At 36.4% G+C, this 22,990-nt stretch overlaps 1 protein-coding gene and 2 non-coding genes across 3 annotated transcripts in view; 2 read left to right on the plus strand and 1 right to left on the minus strand.

Annotated features, from left to right (window-relative positions):
* Positions 1–22,990, plus strand: part of LOC133655426 (vesicular glutamate transporter 1-like) — a 69,333-nt gene that overhangs the window by 44,677 nt on the left and 1,666 nt on the right. The window contains exons 11-17 of the mRNA XM_062055595.1: positions 58–144; positions 215–351; positions 426–575; positions 654–786; positions 14,488–14,598; positions 14,666–14,793; positions 18,483–18,552. Of these exons, the coding sequence (XP_061911579.1) occupies positions 58–144; positions 215–351; positions 426–575; positions 654–786; positions 14,488–14,598; positions 14,666–14,793; positions 18,483–18,552 (816 nt within the window). The remainder of the gene's footprint in view (positions 1–57; positions 145–214; positions 352–425; positions 576–653; positions 787–14,487; positions 14,599–14,665; positions 14,794–18,482; positions 18,553–22,990) is intronic.
* On the plus strand, positions 18,620–18,692 carry trnar-ccu (transfer RNA arginine (anticodon CCU)). Its single transcript has one exon. It is a non-coding gene; the product is annotated as a tRNA-Arg (tRNA).
* Positions 21,473–21,545, minus strand: trnar-ccu (transfer RNA arginine (anticodon CCU)). Its single transcript has one exon. It is a non-coding gene; the product is annotated as a tRNA-Arg (tRNA).

The following is a 22,990-nucleotide window of genomic DNA, read 5'->3' on the forward strand; positions in this document are numbered from 1 at the left end:
TTTGTCCGATGAACCTGTGGTGTTTTTACTTTATATTATATATTTTTTTAAAAACAGGTTCTTATGCCGGCGCTGTGATCGCCATGCCATTAGCGGGAATCCTGGTCCAGTACTCGGGATGGTCATCAGTCTTCTATGTCTACGGTAGAAAATACCTCATGTTTGTAACCTTTTGAACAAGCATGTGGCAAAGCAGCTTTTTTTCACCCGACAGGAAGTTTTGGCATCTTGTGGTACTGCTTCTGGATCATGGTCTCTTACGAGAGCCCCGCCGCCCATCCCACCATCACTGAAGAGGAGAGGAAATACATCGAGGAGAGCATTGGCGAGTCGGCTCAATTTACAGTGACGGTCTGCGCGGCTCCTTCGTCGTCACCCGATGTCTTGTTGTCTATGAAAGTCAACTAAGTTCTGTCCTGCTCCAGAAATTCAACACACCATGGAGGGCCTTCTTCACGTCCATGCCAGTCTACGCCATTATTGTGGCCAACTTCTGCAGGAGCTGGACCTTCTACTTGCTCCTCATCAGCCAACCCGCCTACTTTGAGGAGGTGTTTGGCTTTGCGATCAGCAAGGTGATCTACATATCTCTTTGCTTGTCCTACCGTGTCCACTTTCATTCATCCTCTTTTCTGCGTCTCTCGTTTCCGCAGGTGGGAATAGTGTCGGCTCTTCCCCACCTGGTCATGACCATTATTGTGCCAATTGGAGGCCAGCTTGCTGACTACCTGCGCTCCAACAACATCATGACCACCACCAACGTCAGGAAAATTATGAACTGTGGAGGTAAATGGAATATGCAAGAATTGTCCTATCATGCCTTGTACAGTAGGGGGTTAATTATTTTGAAATGCAGTCTGCTGAAAATGATGGAAAGTGCCACTCCACATAGCAACTGACGACATAGCAACACTCTACTGCCATCTTAGACTTAGACTTAGACAAACTTTATTGATCCACAAGGGAAATTGTTCCACGTAGTAGCTCAGTTACAAAGGATGGAAAGGATAATGCAGGTATAAAGTAGACTAAAAATGTAGCATAGTAGCAATATAAAATATAACATATATGTAATATTTACATATTATATATACAGTATATGATATATACTGATATATTATATTATTATATTATAGCGGCTAAAGTGGATAGTGCACCACCCCCCAATTTGTCACTTTTTATGTGTCAGGTAAGCCGCGACGAATGGGGCCACATTAATCCCCTTACTATTGTATGTATTAGCATTTTCATATTAGCAAACTAGCTAAAATATTAGTGTTAGGTTCAAACCCGGTTTGACATCTATTAAAAAAGACAAGAGACAAAGAATCAAACAGAGACAGAATCAAATTTGGACTCAATTGAGGAGATGCCATGTTGACACTGTACCCTCTACAGCAGGGGTCACCAACGCGGTGCCCGCGGGCACCAGGTAGCCCGTAAGGACCAGATGAGTAGCCCGCCGGCCTGTTCTAAAAATAGCTCAAATAGCAGCACTTACCAGTGAGCTGCCTCTATTTTTTAAATTGTATTTATTTACTAGCAAGCTGGTCTCGCTTTGCCCGACATTTTTAATTCTAAGAGAGACAAAACTCAAATAGAATTTGAAAATCCAAGAAAATATTTTAAAGACTTGGTCTTCACTTGTTTAAATAAATTCATTATTTGTTTTACTTTGCTTCTTATAACTTTCAGAAAAACAATTTTAGAGAAAAAATACAACCTTAAAAATTATTTTAGGATTTTTAAACACATGTACCTTTTTACCTTTTAAATTCCTTTCTCTTCTTTCCTGACAATTTAAATCAATGTTCAAGTACATTATTTTTTTTATTGTAAAGAATAATAAATACATTTTAATTTAATTCTTCATTTTAGCTTCTGTTTTTTCGACGAAGAATATTCGTAAAATATTTCTTCAAACTTATTATGATTAAAATTCAAAAAAATTATTCTTGCAAATCTAGAAAATCTGTAGAATCAAATTTAAATCTTATTTCAAAGTCTTTTGAATTTCTTTTAAAATTTTTGTTCTGGAAAATCTAGAAGAAATAATGATTTGTCTTTGTTAGAAATATAGCTTGGTCCAATTTGTTATATATTCTAACAAAGTGTAGATTGGATTTTAACCTATTTAAAACATGTCATCAAAATTCTAAAATTAATCTTAATCAGGAAAAATTACTAATGATGTTCCATAAATTCTTTTTTTAAGTTTTTCTCTCCTTTTTTTCGGTTGAATTTTGAATTTTAAAGAGTCGAAATTGAAGATAAACTGTTTCAAAATGTAATTGTAATTTTTTTTGTGTTTTCTCCTCTTTTAAACCGTTCAATTAAGTGTAAATATCATTAATTATTAATAATAACATAGAGTTAAAGGTAAATTGAGCAAATTGGCTATTTCTGGCAATTTATTTAAGTGTGTATCAAACTGGTAGCCCTTCGCATTAATCAGTACCCAAGAAGTAGCTCTTGGTTTCAAAAAGGTTGGTGACCCCTGCTCTACAGTGTCACCCATGCTCTCCCGAAGGAAGGTCTCATCTCCTCTTTTATTTTAGATATTCAATGTTCACGCACCAACACGTCACCGCAGGTATAGGAAGTATGCAAAACAGTCACTGTTCTTGGTCACATCGAAGACAAAAGGAAAGGATGTCTCGGCCTCGGCTCATCCTGGCTCCAGCTACATCAAGAGGGCAGCGGGTCGTAAATAGCGTTGCCCTCGGTTACCAAATAGTTCAGAGACAGTTCCTCAGGAGGTTTGGGAAGATCTTGCCATCTGTCCGCTTTGAAGTTCTTGGTCCAGCTGTGCCGGCTAGCTGAGGACAATGGTTAACACCTCCCGTCTCCTTCCATCGTATACCTGTCGCATCCTCCAAAGCCCCCGCTTGGTACAACAAAGACATCTCTCATCGTGCCCACAGGAAAACCCATAGAGTGGAAAGTTTTTTGATATATTACATACAATTTTTCTGACATTTCCCTCCTGTATATCACAAAACTTTCCCATAATCTCCTTATCCCTAATAACTTCTTCTTGCAATTTTCAGTTAATGCTTAATTTTCCTACGACAAAGTTATGTTTACACTCAGAATTGAACATAAATTTTTCCTCATAATTATGACATTTCTGGAAATAAATCAGGAACACCATCCTGGTAGGTGTCTTCAGATTCATCTTCCTTGTCGTCCACCAGGAAGTACATCTGAACAGCTTTATTATCTGCTGGGCCAATCGCTGTGGTAATCAGACGGTTAAACAGAGAACAGACAGGGAATAGAACAACATCCACACAACGTCAGTATTGCTGAACATGGCCATAGTTACCAGATACCAAAGACTTGTATTTGCCAAACACGTCCAACCACCCCTCCTGCAGAGATGTATCTATGCCTGAATGCTCTTTCAGTTTACCGTTAAGGGTGTGCAGGCCTTCCAGTGCTTTGGTCAGGCTACTTTCTGCATCTGTGCAGTTTGGTATGAACATGCAACACTGTTCACCAAATATTGCGCACACGCCCTTTTCCGCCATGTTTAGCGTCATACGGTTTTGAAAAGCCATAAGGAAGGTAGCGGTGGCGAGTTGATTAGCGACGGCTTCAAGTCGTGGCCAGTGTAATTGTCCAATCTCTGTACGTTGTAGTGGACGTAGTTTATTCTGTCAACATTCTTGTTAATCGTACACCACCAGTAGACGTATGATTCAAATCCAGCTGCAACTTGATTTACCAATTTATAGTCGTCAGATATACTTCTTTGGACACCCATCAATATAAGTTGGATCTACAACACTTTGCCAGTTTACATCATGTCTAGTTATTTTCCAATGTTCTGATATCAAACTGTTCAGAACTGTGTTAACAATTTTTGTACAAATATTGATACATTTACTATGTGTATGCAGTTATCTGATGATACGTTTCCTAACTGTTGTACAGAGCCTTGCATGTTAATGCAGGTATCATTTGCTTTTTCACATATTTATCAAATATTGGTTTCTGCTTTGTCTCTTTAGCTACAAGGTCAATTTTGTTTTGCTCATTACTTCAATTCAACCTTTTTTTTGACTAATTTTGAGTAATTTTCTGGGCTTATACATACAACACAATCAGTTTTTGTAGCCTTTTCCACTTGCTCCGCCATAAGGAACAAATTAATTACCAAAACAGGAACCAATCATTATCAAACTTTGACACACCATCAAATGGTATGTTTACAAACGTCACAGTGGAATTTGTAGTGTGCTAATTAACATGTCCCTTTGATAACACAAATACAATCCCAAATACTTTTTTCATTATATAACATTTTTGCAATGTAAATATAATCCCAAATACTTTTCCCATTATATGACCGTTTTACCATGTGCTAAGTGAACTCAGCTTGGTCTTTCCACTATCTTTACTGCTTTTTAAGTTATTTACAATCCCTCCCCCCTTAGAGAATGCTCATGTTTCCTTTTCATTGATTTTTCAAAATTTTGGTAGCTGATAAGGTCTTTCAAATATTATTTCAAATGGTCTGAGTCTTGTTGTATTTGTAATGTTCATGTACTGTACATTTTTACTAAATCTATACATTGTTCATGGATGTTTTGTTTCTTCCATACATTTCTTTAATCTGTTTTTTTTTAATTCCCGTTTGTCCTTTTCACTAATCCTGCGCTTTGTGGATGATAAGCACAGTGATTTTTGATATCAATGTGGAATAATAATTATATTTTCTTGATCAATTGATTTACAAAATAAGGTCCATTGTCACTGTATAGATTTATTTATACCATATCTTGCTATTATATCTTTGGATAATGCTTTTGCTACTATTAGCGCATCTGCTTTTCCTTTAGAAATATTTCTACCCATATTGAAAATGCATCTACTATGACCAGACAATAATGTTCTCCTTCACTCTTATTTAGTTTAATTAAAATCCATGCCTAGATGTTGTATACAACATTTTATTTTTTAATTAAAGCATTTTTTTGATACGAATTAAACTATAGGAAGTATAGTACTTCTGTATGACGATAATCATATCCCTCCTGTTGAGCCATGAGTTCAACCTTGGCTCAATATTGCTGCTCACTTATACCGATTTTTCTTTGTAAGATTGGTTTATTGTCTGGACATACATAGATGTCTTCTTTGTTCATCATCATCATCCTCATCATTTCTTTTTATTCCTTTCATGAAAATGCATATATACAAGCCATGTACAATTAACACTTTCATTGTTTTGTTTTTTTATACATTTCCATGTTTAGAAAGGAACAGATGGAAGAATACTATTCTTATATTTATCTGACCCTTTTTAAACACAAATTATTTTAGATGACTTTATCACTGTTCCCTCCACCAACACCCTAACTCCAAAATACTTTTAATTTTCGTTTAAGCATTTTCAAAATGACACGTCCAATCAAAATCCAAATCAGTTTGATATAATTACAGTTATCTCTTTTTAAATTCAAAAATATTCTTGCAGCTTTTTAAGTCTTTCTTTAGAAAATTCCTTGCTTTCACACCAGCAACAGACAAGCACATTTGCTTCTAATTTATTGGCACTCTTTGATGTTTAAAATCATACGGCCTTTTGTGGTTCTCATCTTCAGACGTGAAACACAAATAACTTTTGTAAGTTCTTCGGAAGAACTTTATTTCTAGCTTTGAACATCACTTATAGAGTATGCCATTCTACCATGTCTTTTAGTTTTAATAATCCTGACCTAATGAAGAGTGCATTTGTGTGGTCTCTATATCCTACTGTAAAAATGATACGAATTGCTCTTTTCTGCGAAATAAATAAAGACATTATGTTGCTGTGATATGTATTTCCCCATATTTCTGCACAATAATTGAAATAAGGTAGAATAATTGAGCAATATTACATTCTCATTGTATTATTTAACCTTGTTCAAAATAAATAAGCTTTTAGATACCTTATTTTTCACATGCAATATATGAGCTTTCCATGTCAACTTTTCATCTAAGATGACCCCAAGAAATCTCATTTCAGACAACTTCTCAATTTTCACATTGTTTATGGATAAACTAATTTCTACCTTTCTTTTATTACTGAATACTATAAATGTAGTCTTTTCCAAGTTTAAAGATAATTTATTTACATCAAACCACAATTTTAGTTTAACCATTTTCTCTCCAATATTATCGGCTAAGATTTTCAAGTCATCTCACTAAGAAACATTGACTGCATAACCCTATTTTCCCTTTTCCAGACATCCCCTGATTTATCATTAGCTCTTGGTATTTCGTTTGCTAAGCTAGGTCCTACATTTACAAAGAATTGATTTAATTCATTGACAATTTCATCTTTGTTTTCAATTAACATATTATCTTTAAATATCTAGGTAATTCTGTTCGCCTTATCCTATTCTATATTGCTTTATTCAAAATATTCCATGTAGCCTTTATGTTATTTTTATTTTCTATGCCTATGTCATCAAGTTGTTCCTTAGTATAATATTGGCAAGAATCCTTGATATGCTTAAATATACGAGTCTTTGGATCCACTTAATTATCCATGTATCTTTCTCTTTTGGAGTACTTTGTTATTGCATATCTTTTAGTACATCATTATTCATGTCACTAGTTTGTCCTTTTCTATTGCTTGTTTTGCTATTTTGTCAGCAAACACATTTCCTAGTGATACTGTGTCTGTTCTTTTGGTGTGTGCTGCTCATTTGCATACTGCTATTTTAGTTGGTAGCTGTACCGCTTCCATTCTTTTTCTTTTTTAATCAGTTCTCCAATGTGTTACAGATTTTTTCCTGTTGACTTTATCATTCCTATATTTTGGCTATCTTTATATATATTGTGACCTTTTGATCTTTCATTACTTCACATGCTTCTATTAATGCTTCTAGTTCTGCCGCTTGCATTCAGCAATTTGATGGTCATTTGATAGCTTTCAAAATTTTCGTTGCTGTAACAATCGCACATTCTGTTCTATTTTTATTTCACAGAATGCTGCTTCAGCTTCTGAATTCCACTCTACAGCTGATTACATTTGTTCATTAATTTACTTAATGGAGCTACTATTTCATCATAATTTGGTATCCAACTTCTACAATAATTGGTTAAACCTAAAAATGACCTTAATTGCTTCTTTGTTTGTGGTTTTTGTACTTGTCGTACTTTGTTTTTCTATTTTCCACAATAGTGCGTCCATCTCCGTTTAGAGAACGTCCTAGATCCTTTACTTCTCTTTTGCATAATTGGACTTTTATTTTGTGTCTTTCACTATGTAGATTATTTAATAACGCTAATGTTATTTTTCTCCTAATTCAAATGTTATACATCTTACTTTATGTATTTTTTAAGTAACGTTTTAAACTCACTTAAATGTCTATACACCAATTAATCTATACTTTTACACTCTGAATTTACATTCTTCCCATTGTTTATATTTTTTATTTGCAATTGTTATTCACCAATATTCAAAGCAAACAGTTGTCTATCACTAGCTGATAGTTTTCCTGATTGCCATACCTCCTTATTTATTCTATGTTATGTCATTATCTTATCTTAGCTCAACACTCAGATGTATGGTGTTGCAAATGTCTGAAACATAATCTAACCTAAGAATGTTATACTACACTTCAAAGTTAAACCTACTTTTTACTTTAAACTCACATGTAATATATTCATTTTCACACCTCCCCCAATTCGCCACGCACACACACACACACACACACCCCCCCCCCAAGGTGGTGTGTGGGTGCGTGAGTGCACTCTTAAGGGCAAAGGTCAGCAACACTTGAAGAGATTTCTTTTCTTTTTTCTTTTTTCTCTCTTCTTTCCTAATAAATTCATTTTATCATACTATATATCTCAACTCTTATTATAGTTATTAATCTGGGTTTTTATTTATTCCATTATTTAATTATACACATATATATTTGTATATATAAAAGTGCTCTTTATATATCCAAACATACATGCATATCTTCAGTCTACCTTTTCTTCATCTCTTATTTCAATACCCCCCATTATCTCTGTTTCGCATTAGTTTATTCCATTTAGCATTAATTCTTCTTATTGATTTTTTCCCATTTTTCATTTATTTTTACTTTTCTCTCACTGTAGCACTTTGAGATTTTTTTTTGTCCTATTTTATTTTTCTCTCTCCCTCTGTCTCTCTCCACACTCAATCTCAATTTTACCATCTATTTTTCTATTTCTTATTCCTCCTTCATGATCTGATACTATGGCTAAACCTAGCACAGTCATTTTATTCTCTACATGTGCTTGTACATGCACCCCTCACCTCCCAGCGGGTGATCATGGGTAATGGGTCAAATGCAGGGAATAATTTCGCCACACCTAGTGTGTGTGTGACAATCATTGGCACTTTAACTTCTTTAACTTTACATGCTACGGTGTCACACTAAATTTTGATTTCTTTACCCTTTATTTATATTATTATCTCTGATTTACTCGCTGTTTGTTTACTTAAGTCCTCATAATTTAGTATGTCCTTCTGTACTTCTTCCTCATTTGACTCATCTTCACTACCTCCTCTTACAATTTGCCTATTTCTTCTCCTAACTGGGCCTATATCTTTAGCTCTATGAAACATAAGCTTTTTCTCTCTCTTAGCCCTTTCTTTTTCCTCTTCTTTTTCTTTTCTTTCACTTTCTCCCTTTTCTTCCCTTTTTTCCTGTCTTTCTCCATCTTCTCTATTTTGAGCCATTCTCATCCAGCTCCTCGTGTGATCCCACCCCATTCTGGCTAGCTTCTTTTTGTTATTTCCACATTTTTGTATTATTGATTCTCGCAATTTTAATACATCACTTACTTTGAGACAACCGGTAAATTTATGTTTTGAAATCCAGTCATCGAGAAATTTCAGTAAATCTGGGTTTGTTATTTCTACTGCTTTCCAGTCTTTACATTTTAACTCATCTTTTAGACTAACCTTTGGTTTACTTGTCCCTTTTCCCATTTTATCAATTTGGAGTAATCCGTTGTCCCCTACAGAGCCGAATTTATAAGGATGACTTTTTTCTTTGTTGTAAGATAGTGGTTTAATTTATTATTGTGGTACACGTCGCTTCTACTGGAGTTGGTTCCCCAGTGGAGGTGTCTTGCCTACAAGCTTCCACAATAACCCACTATTTACTTCTCACAACTTTAATATGGAGTGATAGCCGAATGGCGATTACTCCCACACACTCTCAAGTTCATTCATACCTTTCAGTGTTATGATACTCGGAAATTTCATGTTTCATTCATGTAGCGCTCCGACACCCTCCAGGTTATTGTTTTTTACGGACAAAAATTCAGTTTTTTTCTGAATAGACCATTTTAGGTCTGCGTTGGACGCCGTCGTCCTCAGGATATTGATTCACAGATATTTCAATATTTATTGTGGGACTCCGACACCCTCCAGTATGTTTGTTTATGGTTGACGGATATTGTGGGACTCCGACACCCTTCAGTATTTTGGCCTCTTCAGTTTTTATTTTAATTCAGTTTTTATTTTAAATTTTAATACTCACAGACTTTGGACTCCGACACCCCTCTAATTATTTGGCCTATTTACCTGTTAGAGCCTAGGATTTACAGGGTTTGTAATAGTTCACGGATATTTCAAAATGTATTGTGGGACTCCGACACCCTAGATGTTTCTTTCTCTGTCAATTGAAATGTACTCACTGCTCTCTGCGTTCCTTCCTCTTGTCCTCGGATTTCCGTCAGCTTTTCAAATTCCAGCCAAAATGAAGAAAAGCAGTTCCTCAATCAGGATTTGGTTGCCATGGTCTTTCTGGTTTCACTCACTCTTGCTGGAATCGTCAAAACGTATTGGATCCGGCTCGAAGGACCAATTAGATGTTAGTTTCAAACCCGGTTTGACATCTATTAAAACAGACAAGAGACAAAGAATCAAGCAGGGAAAGAATCAAATTTGGACTCAATTGAGGAGATGCCATGTTGACACTGTACCCTCTACAGTGTCACCCATGCTCTCCCGAAGGAAGGTCTCGTCTCCTCTTTTATTTTAGATATTCAATGTTCACGCACCAACACGTCACCGCAGGTATAGGAAGTATGCAAAACAGTCGCTGTTCTTGGTCACATCGAAGACAAAAGGAAAGGATGTCTCGGCCTCGGCTCATCCTGGCTCCAGCTACATCAAGAGGGCAGCGCGTCGTAAATAGCGTTGCCCTCGGTTACCAAATAGTTCAGAGATAGTTCCTCAGGAAGTTTGGGAAGATCTTGCCATCTGTCCGCTTTGAAGTTCTTGGTCCAGCTGTGCCGGCTAGCTGAGGACAATGGTTAACACCTCCCGTCTCCTTCCATCGTATACCTGTCGCATCCTCCAAAGCCCCCGCTTGGTACAACAAAGACATCTCTCATCGTGCCCACAGGAAAACCCATAGAGTGGAAAGTTTTTTGATATATTACATACAATTTTTCTGACATTTAGCAAGCTAAAAAATAGTATTCTAGCCCCAGACAAGATAGTACTAATGTACCAAAAGGGCCAAGACAGTAGAGATGGGATTTATGGCTATTTAAAGGTAGACGGATATTGAGGAGCAGTTCCTTTCAAAGAGCCAATCAAAGGACTGGCTCATTATCATAACCCTTTTTTTAACTGTTTTTTCTTTTTTAAATAAAAGAAATGATCACTGGTAGCAGTTACGGGATAAGATGGGGATCAGAATAATTTAAATCTATACAAATATTAGTCTATTGGTGGTAATTATTCTGAAATATTCTCTATAATTGTATTTTTGTTGTGTTTTCATCGTAAACAATCCACAAGGTGATGCCATATCGCTATGCTTTGACAGTGACATCACCATTTTTAATTTTCACCTACCGAAGAAACCTTTGTAACACAAGAGCATTTTAACTATACATAAATAATACATAAATAATAAGTAAGAATAATATAATAAAATAATTGATGTACTTCAGAACAATGAACCAAAAAAGTGAATTCAAATTAAAAAAAATACAAATAAACAATAAAAAAAAATTAAATAAAACATTTTTTAATAAGTAAATCGAAATGCTATGCTTTCTTTGACTCTGACTAATTTTCTAGTCAAGTTGCCAGTCAGGCGACGCTTTATCTGTATGTGCATAAAAATTGGCTCCCAAACGAACGGCTAGCATTTGCGAATCAGCTCTCATCTTCCACTTAAGAGCCGTTCACATCTCTACAAGGTACTTCTGTAGTGGCCGTAGATCATACAATGTATGTATTAGTATTGTTATATTAATATAAAACATCTAAAATACTAACACGTTAACATTTAGCATGTTAGCACCTGGCAAGATTGAACTATGTACCAAAAGTGTCAAGGCAATTCTCTAATGTCCGTACATCGTGCCATGTATGTTTTAGCATTTTTATATTAGCCACAGAAGCTAACATGCTAACAATTAGCATGCTAGCACCAGGAAAGATACTACAGTACAAGGTACAAGAAGTGCCAGGGCGACTTAATGGTGTCCCTACCTATGCCAAGCGTGATAATTACGCAGTTTAACCCATTCTCACGCCACACCCCAAACTTGACATTTCTCACGCTAATATTTCCCCATTCACTATTTTATTTATTTTTTTCCATAATAATACACTTTTTTCCTCGTGACTTGTTGTAGTTCAAGTAACTGATTGATTGGCCAAAATAACCAATCCCAGAATCAATCCATACATTTTGTGCCTAAATTTAGCCAACCATGGAAGGCACCAATCAGACGTAACGTAAGGCGGGTCTTGGCGTCTCTATCTTGTCCTGTACAATGACAGTAAAGTACCATTCCAGTCAGGGCTGAGAGGAGATGCACACCCACTCTATGCAAAGCTGCTGCTGTTTCTGACTTGGTTTACAAAGGAAGATTAATGTACATTTTTCATCACTGTTACACTAAGAACAAAAGCAAACCTATCATTCGGGGCGGTATAGCTCGGTTGGTAGAGTGGCCGTGCCAGCAACTTGAGGGTTGCAGGTTCAATTCCCGCTTCCGCCATCCTAGTCACTGCCGTTGTGTCCTTGGGCAAGACACTTTACCCACCTGCTCCCAGTGCCACCCACACTGGTTTAAATGTAACTTAGATATTGGGTTTCACAATGTAAAGCGCTTTGAGTCACTTGAGAAAAAGCGCTATATAAATGTAATTCACTTCACTTCACTTCACTTAATGAGCGAGTCAATAAATGTATTTTGACCGTGAATATCACAACCCTTCAGTCTTTTAATGGAATTTGATACTCTAACACTTATGTGTCAAAGTCTGGTTTAAATGTAGCTTAAAGGTGTAGCTCAGGGGTGTCAAAGTCAAGGCCCACGGGCCAGATCCGGCCCGCGAATAAATTATCTATGGCCCCCGGGATGATATTTGATTAGTATTAGAACCGGCCCGCAGGCCACAGCCGCTTGCTGCTGTTTTGCACGCACCAATACTCCATCAGTGTTGGCGCTAAGAATTTTGAAAATGGGGTCAATCAAGTCATGAAAATGGGGTCTCACAGTACATTTTTGGGGTGCTACTTTCTTTGTAACCGTTTTGAAAACAAATAATAAATGTATGCATTATCCTGTTATACCTCACATGCTATATTGTGTTTTGGAAAAAGTTGTCATAAACGTTACTTAATTCATTTTAAAAAAAAAGTATACAAAAGAAAACACATTTTTCTGCATATGTAAATGTATTCAGTTATAAACATTCATTCACTTTCTTCTTTCCTTCTTGAATCTAAACATTTTATTTTTATTTTTTTCCTATATTTTTATTGTAATATTTTCAGAATGTGTTTGTTCTATTTTTGGCCAAAGTAAGACAAAGAAAACAATCTGAAGTTCTCTTTATTTCTTAGTTTTAATGCCATGATTTTAATAGTCCGGCCCGCGTGTGCACAGATTTTCCTCCATGCGGCCCCTGAGCTAAAATGAGTGTGACACCCCTGCTCTAACATATGACGATGTAGAACAAAGAAAAATACAACTAAACTAAAATTCATTTACAATTGTACTCATAATTTGCCTTTTTAACTCACTTTGTATGTATCCTACTATGTTATTCCTCTCTCCTACAGCATCCATTGTAATCAATTATACAAATGAAGCAATGATGTCATCTATCATCTTCTGGCAACTCTTATAAAAGTGAATAGCTTTTTTCCTTACTAAGGAGTTGGCAACAATGGAAGATGAAGAGAGATCAGAAGAGATTGAGGACAGTGAGGACGGAATTGTAGCCACCCTTTGCTCTGATTACTGCTTTGCACACTCTTGGCATTCTCTCGATGAGCTTCAAGCACACCTGTGAAGTGAGAACCATTTCAGGTGACTACCTCTTGAAGCTCATCGAGAGAATGCCAAGAGTGTGTGAAAAAGTAATCGGAGCAAAGGGTGGCTATTTTGAAGAAACTAGAATATAAAACATGTTTTCAGTTATTTCACCTTTTTTTGTTAAGTACATAACTCCACATGTGTTCATGCATAGTTTTGATACCTTCAGTGACAATCTACAATGTAAATAGTCATGAAAATAAAGAAAACCCATTAAATGAGAAGGTGTGTCCAAACTTTTGGCCTGTACTATATATATATATATATATATATATATATATATATATATATATATATATATATATATATATATATATATATATATATATATATATATATATATATATATATATATATATACACTACCGTTCAAAAGTTTGGGGTCACATTGAAATGTCCTTATTTTTGAAGGAAAAGCACTGTACTTTCCAATGAAGATAACTTTAAACTAGTCTTAACTTTAAAGAAATACTCTCTATACATTGCTAATGTGGTAAATGACTATTCTAGCTGCAAATGTCTGGTTTTTGGTGCAATATCTACATAGGTGTAGTTGCCAATGCATAGTTGTGTGTATATGGAATAAAGACACCTGTTGTATTTTGGATGTATTTTCTGGTTATTAGCAGGCGCATGGGCCCGGTCCGTTTGCTGTAATCTGTCATTTTTGCATGTGAAACTTTTTTGCCATCGTCGCTCGTGTTCGGCTTAACTGTTTTAATGAATATTCGTGGTCATATTCAGTCAAAACGAATGTTGTATCGAACCACATGCTTGTGCTGTTTATCGTAACAGATTTTTTTTTTTTTTAAATGACAACCGAGGTCATAAAAATGGGTAAGAAAAAATCCTGGAGCCGCCCCTGTACTATGGTAAGAACCAAAAGTGCCAAAGCAGTTGTATACTGTTCCTACATCATGCTATGAGTAAAATACCTTTTGTTTTTAGGGTGAACTTTACTTTCTTTTGCGGCATTGAGTGAAGCTACAAATCAAAAGCGTTGGCTCTTTCAGTGTTGGTCTATTTTTTCCTCAAAGAAGACTGGATCAATATTAAAGTGAAACTGAGCAGTGTACACAGTACATGCAGTTCAGAGTGGAGGAGAAACTTGAGGTCACTACTAAAAATAGAAAGACTTTTCTTCTTCTTCAGGCTTTGGCATGGAGGCCACCCTGCTTCTGGTGGTGGGCTTCTCACACACAAAGGGGGTCGCCATCAGCTTCTTGGTTCTCGCTGTGGGGTTTTCCGGCTTTGCAATCTCAGGTGACTCCTGTTTGGTTTCTGTTCTGTTTTCCAGTGTGTCCAACTTCTGATGTTTATCCCGTTTTAGGTTTCAATGTCAACCACTTGGACATTGCACCGCGTTATGCCAGCATCCTCATGGGCATATCCAATGGGGTGGGCACACTGTCGGGCATGGTTTGCCCGCTTATAGTTGGTGCTATGACAAAACACAAGGTGAGATTTGTCATATATGTTAAATATTGACTTTTTTGCACTTTCATCTATAAACAGTACATTACTAACACAAAAGGAGATCCACATTAAAGTGGATGAATGTTTTGTTTAGTAAATCTTTTTAATAAACATGTTAAGTGCATATATATTCTCATATTTCTTGAGTCTCTTTGCTCATGCAGAAAAACAAAACATTAATACAATATGTATAATACTAATTGTTTGTATTCCATCACATGACTTATTTCTGGAAGTGAAAAACAGTGGTGGTCAACCAAGTCAAGATGGATGTTGTTGCAAACTATCTGAGTACACAAGAGGCCTAGATTCCTGCAAAAAAAAAGACACGAGCAAAATAAATCAAAGTATGGAAAACGGAATCGATCCATGTACTTTATCAAAAAATATTTTTCAAGCGATATCAAGGAATATCTGTTGGTTGAGTTCCCAGATATATGGAACTATGTGGTGCTCCGGATCTCATTCTACACGACAAAACAGATGAAAACTTGGAGGTCTACAACTTCTTTGTGTGTGGCTGGGTCAAGGAAATTGGTATCAAGACTCTCCCGAATAGGCCCTGCGATGAGATGGCGACTTGTCCAGGGTGTACCCCGCCTCCCGCCCGAATGCAGCTGAGATAGGCTCCAGCATCCCCTGCAACCCCAGAAGGGACAAGCGGTAGAAAATGGATGGATGGATGGACTCTCCCGAATAAATATGCATCGTTTTTGCTCGGGGAAGTTAGCAATTAATGATTTACCTTTGCCTCTTGCGAGTACGTGTCCAAAACTGCGACGACTAGCACCCGACATCTGACACCAGGACTGTATATTCATTTAACAAACTAAAGAGTAGAGAGGTAGAAGGACCTTTTCTGACAAGCTATCATATTGACCCCAACTTTTTTTAAATTTAAAATTAAAATAAAAATAATGTTAAGATAATACTTCAATTGAAATACAAAACGACTAAAGTAAATGGTAATGGGTCATACTTGTATGCGCTTTTCTACCTTTCTTAAGGAACTCAAAGCGCTTTGACACTATTTTCCACATTCACCCATTCACATTCACACACTGAATGCGGGAGCTGCCATGCACGGCGCTAACCAGGCTCATCAGGAGCAAGGGTGAAGTGTCTTGCTCAAGGTCACAATGGACGTGACTAGGACAGTAGAAGGTGGGGATTGAACCAGCAACCCTCAGATTGCTGGCACGGCCACTCTACCAACTTCGCCACGCCGTCCTGTTGTTTAAGTATATTAAAAGTATATCAAACAAAGCTTTGACGAAGTGATCACTGCAAATTCGTGCGTTCTACGACTCCGCTCTCTTGGACTGGAGTGCGTTCCACTTTTCTCGTCATCTTTGTAAAATCTTGCACTCTTCCGCCCTTTCTAGATTTCTTCTCGAGGTACTCTCATAAAACTTTTATCCTTTTCTCGATTTGACCAATTCCTACAGCTGAAAACAACGCAAGTATAGGGCATTTTTCTCAGAAAAAGGCTAAATACAGTAGCGCCTAGTACCCATTGAAAACAAACGCTGGCTTGACCACCACACATATTTAATGAGACGTCATGTAAATCCAAGCAATACTATATGAATAGTGTGGATGTGAAGCTTAAAACTCACGGTTCAATTCCGATTCTTGGATGACAATTCGATTCAGAATGGATTCTCTATTCAACAATATTCAGTTTGACTTTTGCAATAAATGATTCGGTATACAAATTATAATAGATGACAGGTTACCATAGCTCTTGGCAGCTGACAAACTGTATGAGGGAGTAAGCCAGAGATTGTCTCTTTTTAAACATTAATATTAGAAAAAAGAAATAGGTACAAAGATTTTATAAGATTATGAATCAATTTTCAATAAATGAGAATTATGAATCGGATACAATTTTTTTTTTTTACAGCACACGAATGAATCAAATCATATAATAATATATAATACTACTATATAAAAACATATAATACAATAGTATGTATATGTACACATGTATATATATATATAAATATATAAATAAATATATATATATTTGTATATATGTTTGATTAAAAATTAAGTATATTTAGTTTTTAGATTAAAAATAGATCATATTTGGTTGTGATTAATCAAAATTAATTAATTGATTAAACCTGGGATTAAACTGATGAAACACTTTCACATTGTTAAAAAACAGCACTGTTTTTTCCAAAGTTATACAACACATATACTTAAAGACAAATCATTGTTTTTATTTCAGCATGTCTTTTTACATTGTGCATTTTTGTTAGGCTAAACATGTCATTAAGTATACTATGTACACTGCGAGCTTACTTAGTTGTTAAGCGTGAACATCTTGACAGTATAGTGCTTGCCCAAATAGATTTTGCACTTACTGGAAAGGCTCCTTTTTTTATTTAGATATGTTGCTGTCCACACTGCAAAAACTGAAATCTAAGTAAGATTAAATATCTCAAATAAGGGTAATATTTGCTTATTTTCTGTCTAATAAGAAAATTCTTCTTACTAAGCAGATTTTATGTTAGTCTTTTACTTTTTTAAGGGTTTCGGTCCTAAATGATCTCAGTAAGATATTACAGCTTGTTGCTGAGATTTTATGACCTATATTGAGTAAAACATGCTTGAAACTAGAATATCAAGTGTTGCAAAGCTGTGTCATCAACACTCACAAGTATAAAACTACTTTTTTAAAGTAATAATTTCTTATTTCAGGCATGAAAAAAAATATCATGATTTTGACACAATTGTGTCTCATACAGTAATTAAAACAGATGACAGCCAAATTGACTTTGCTGTTTTATTTTGAATGAAACAATAGAAAATACGTACTCATATAGTAGTACAGTTGGCACAGTACAGTAAACGGACAGTTAATATTTAAACATTTAACATTTCAAACAATTTTGAACAGAAATAGTTCATGCACATTCAGATAAATTCCTCAAAATTACAATTAAAACATTTTTGGCCGGGAGCCGGGCTGTATATAAGCGCACTAATTGACTGAAAGAGCACGCACTTGGCGCGATGATGTCATGTTATCGATTGAAAAATGCCTTTTTAGACTATATGATTTGAATGAGCGGCTAGGAGACTTCGAGAGTAACAAGCGGTTGCCTTGTTGCCTTTCCATTAAGGACAATAAATTAGTTTTTAGTATATGTTTGCTGGTTTCAAGAAATGTAATGCCGAGCGCATATCATTATGTCAAGATAATGGCACTAGCATTTAATTAATTTAAGAATATTTTTCAACATATTGAGCAAAAAGGTCTCTTTTTTTTCTACCAAGAAAAGTACACTTGTTATTAGTGAGAATATACTTATTTTAAGGTATTTTTGGGTTCATTGATATTAATTTGACTTGTTTTGGAAAGTCTTGACAAGCCAAATTTTCTTGGTCTATTGGCAGATAATTTTGCTGAGTTCAAACAAAATACCCCTAATTTTAGTAATTTTTTTTCTTGTTTTTGAACACTGACTTTTTGCAGTGCAATAAAAAAACACTTTAGACAATCCTGGTTTTGATGCTCACTGAGTCATACATGGCGGCCACTTTAGAGGCGTATTTTCCACCCCCAAAATGCGTCACTTTATATGTATTCTACATTAGAAGTTCTACTCTATTCCACAAATTCCTCCTTTAATGGTTTGATACCCTGTCTTTCCTTGTAGACACGTGAAGAATGGCAAGGTGTGTTTCTCATCGCTGCGCTCGTACATTATGGAGGTGTCATTTTCTATGGTGAGTTCACTGTCTCACAATGGTGAGTACAACATTTACAAACACTGGAAATGTCTCACACCTGTGTGCCCCAGTGGCCTAATGGATAAGGCACTGGCCTCCTAAGCCAGGGATTGTGGGTTCGAGTCCCATCTGGGGTGTGAGTGTCCTCTATTCTAACCTAAACACTACTACGATTCTTACATTTACTTTGAGCTGCTTACATGGAGCTCAAAGTTAGTAGCAGTCATGGTGCCCTGTTGTCATGTGAGTGCCTTTTGACCAATCATTGATAAGAGGGCCTGAAACCAAGTTGTACTCTCTTTATACACGACTTGGACGAGTGGTACACGTATCACAGTGTGAGAATCACTGCTCAAGACATGAAATACCGGTAACAGCCTTGAGTCATCGTTACAGTCATTTAATCCAACATAGTAATGCTGCCTGAGGCTGAGCCAATCAGTGACCACGATATTGAACAGCGCGCTCCGATTGGTTTGGTCTTCCCTAGTGGCCAATACTACTGTAGTATTGATATTTTTTAGTAGATTTTGCTATTTCTATGTTTGAAAATGCTTGATTTTAGACTGAAAAAAATGTAGAATATGCTTAAAAAAGTCAAAGAACATGCAATGTGGTGACTCAAGTGACTCAAAGTGCTAGACATTGACAAAGCCATTATTTACATTTACACCAGTGCAGTTGGCACAGCGAGCAAGGTGGGTGAAGGGTCTTGCTGCCCTAGGACACAACGGAAGTGACTTGGATGGCGAAAGCTGGGTTCGAACCTGGAATCCTTAAGTGTCTGATCAGCAGCTCTACTATCTGAGCCCCAACAGGGGTGTCAAACTAGTTTTTTCATTGAGGGCCGTCCTCAATGCCCCTCAATGAGCTGTCCTCAGAGGGCCGCGTGTAATAGTAAAAATATGTAAATAATTAATAAATGTACAATCGCCTCATGACCATAATACACAAAAGCCTTTACAGTTGCCTTTTCTTTACGTACTAATTAATGGATGACTTGCTTTGAAATCATAAATCAAGGCGACTGGCAAATAATGAAGTATTTATATTTATTATAACAAAAACAACTTGTTCCAGGGTGTACACTGCCTTCCGCCAGAGTGCAGCTGGGATAGTCTCCAGCCCAACACACCCCTGCGAGGAACACGTTTTGGAATATATATGATGTTGCATGATTGGATAATAATGAAGGGGAAAGGATGTGCAATTGCATGCGGTACAAGCAATATTTAGCAGAGATGTCCGATAATGGCTTTTTTGCCGATATCCGATATTCCGATATTGTCCAACTCTTAATTACAGATTCCGATATCAACCGATACCGATATATACAGTCATGGAATTAACACATTATTATGCCTAATTTTGTTGTGATGCCTCGCTGGATGCATTAAACAATGTAACAAGGTTTTCCAAAATAAATCAAGTTATGGAAAAAAATTAGGGATGTCCGATAATGGCTTTTTGCCGATATCCGATATGCTGATATTGTCCAACTCTTTAATTAATCCGATACAGATATCAACCGATACCGATATCAACCGATATATACAGTCGTGGAATTAACACATTATTATGCCTAATTTGGACAACCAGGTATGGTGAAGATAAGGTACTTTTTAAAAAAATGAATAAAAAAAATAAGATAAATAAATTAAAAACATTTTCTTGAATAAAAAAGAAAGTAAAACAATATAAAAACAGTTACATAGAAACTAGTAATTAATGAAAATTTGTAAAATTAACTGTTAAAGGTTAGTACTATTAGTGGAGCAGCAGCACGCACAATCATGTGTGCTTACGGACTGTATCCCTTGCAGACTGTATTGATATATATTGATATATAATGTAGGAACCAGAATATTAATAACAGAAAGAAACAACCCTTTTGTGTGAATGAGTGTGAATGAGTGTAAATGGGGGAGGGAGGTTTTTTGGGTTGGTGCACTAATTGTAAGTGTATCTTGTGTTTTTTATGTGGATTTAATAAAAAAAATAAAAATAAAAAAAAAAAACAGATACTGATGATAAAAAAACAGATACCGATAATTTCCGATATTACATTTTAACGCATTTATCGGCCGATAATATCGGCAGACCGATATTATCGGACATCTCTAAAAAAAATGCCAACATGGCACTGCCATATTTATTATTGAAGTCACAAAGTGCATAATTTTTTTTAACATGCCTCAAAACAGCAGCTTGGAATTTGGGACATGCTCTCCCTGAGAGAGCATGAGGAGGTTGAGGTGGGCGGGGTTGGGGGGGGGGGGGCGGGGTTGAGGTGGGGGGAGGTAGGAGGTAGCGGGGTGTATATTGTAGCGTCCCGGAAGAGTTAGTGCTGCAAGGGGTTCTGGGTATTTGTTCTGTTGTGTTTATGTTGTGTTACGGTGCGGATGTTCTCCCGAAATGTGTTTGTCATTCTTGTTTGGTGTGGGTTCACAGTGTGGCGCATATTTGTAACAGTGTTAAAGTTGTTTACACGGCTACCCTCAGTGTGACTTGTATGGCTGTTGACCAAGTATGCTTGCATTCACTTGTGTGTGTGAAAAGCCGTAGATATTATGTGATTGGGCCGGCACGCGAATGCAGTGCCTTTAATGTTTATTGGCGCTCTGTACTTCTCCCTATATCCGTGTACCACTCCATACAGCGGCGTTTTAAAAAGTCATACATTTTACTTTTTGAAACCGATACCGATAATTTACGATATCACATTTTAAAGCATTTATCGGCAGTCCGATATTATCGGACATCTGTAATATTTAGCCAACATTGAAAGATCGAAGAAAGTCACTAAGAAAGTTGACACTTATTATTTAAAGGCTGGCCGCATCCGTGACCGCCAGCCTGGAGTGGGTGCAGCAACTAGATGTTTTTGGTTCATCTGTCCAACCACCCAAAAACCTAACACCCCAGATGGGACTCGAACCCACAATCCCTGGCTTAGGAGGCCAGTGCCTTATCCATTAGGCCACTGGGGCACACACACTAAAACATGTTGACACAATTAGCACATGGAGTGTGCACCATTTGAGCACGAATGGCTGTGTAGATGTGCGTGTGTGTAGTACAGGGGTCAGCAACCCGTGGCTCTCTAGCCGCATGCTGCTCTTTAGTGCCGCCCTAGTGGCTCCCTGAAGCATTTTTAAAAAAGGATTGAAAATGGATGACACATGACACATTATCTGTATGTAATATTGGCTGCATTTCTGATAGTTGTTTGTGTGCCATGTTGTTCCAGACCACAGCAAACATTACCTAGCTTGCCAAAGATGGTAATAAATCCATTAGAAGAAGACAGACTGCCGTTTCCTTTAACTTGGACACACACATCTATACCTTTGGCCATTAAAAGCCAGTAATTTCCAGGAGTTATCTCACCTTCCGAGTATAGCCTCTGATTTACTAATGTTTTCTAATGTTGTAAAAATGTGTAGAACAAATATTACATTTCACCATTTCTGTCAATGAAGATTTGCTTCAGCTTGTGACACATAGTCATTTTGATAGTAGGCTAATATAGCTAATATAGACACTTTCGTCATGTGTTGCCTTCATTATAACACTTATATACGGATTTTCATTTTTTGCGACTGCGGACAGATTACTTTTTTGTATTTTTGGTCCAATATGGCTCTTTTAACGTTTGGGGTTGCCGACCCTTGGTACAATGCTGCTGCTGTACAAGCTGTTGTCCCTGTTGAACGGTGGTTTCTCAAACTTTTTTCATCTAGTACCACCTCAGAAAAAACTTGACTCTCCAAGTACCACCTAATGACCAACATTAAAATACAGTAGCGTAGTAGGCCTAAGTATTCCGTAAAAACAAGGCAGATGTTTTATTTAACAAGTGTATTTAATATTTTAGCCACTGTAATATGAACAGTAACACTGTGTTTGAATATAGGAAAATGAAACACTGTACTTTAATCAAGGGATTCTTTGGCGTACCACTAGATCAGGGGTGTCCAAACTTATTCCACTGAGGGCCGCACGGAAAGATTTAAGCATGTGGGGGCCATTTTGATATTTTTCATTTTCAAACCATAACAAAATATATGCATTTTTTATTTATTTTACCTTTAGGGGTCCCGGGGACCATAAAGGGTCTCAGTCATTATAATGTTAAAAATAAGTCAGATTTTTTTTTTTTTTAAATTATTTAACGCTTACAGTAAATATCTATATCAACTTCAAGTTGATATAAAGTAATACAAATTAAAAAAAATGTTTTATGGCTTTTCTGTCAAAAACAACTTAGTTTTTTATAGTAAAACTGAAATATGCAGTATTTAGTAATTAGAGCCCTAAAAGATCTATAATGCAGGACACCATTGATTTGAATTATTTCATATTTTTGAGTAATCACAGTGAAAAGATAAATAAAAAATCACTAAATATATTTGGGATCCAAAAGGTGCCCCAC

This window comes from Entelurus aequoreus, linkage group LG08, assembly GCF_033978785.1.
Source record: "Entelurus aequoreus isolate RoL-2023_Sb linkage group LG08, RoL_Eaeq_v1.1, whole genome shotgun sequence".
Taxonomy (NCBI): Eukaryota; Metazoa; Chordata; class Actinopteri; order Syngnathiformes; family Syngnathidae; genus Entelurus; species Entelurus aequoreus.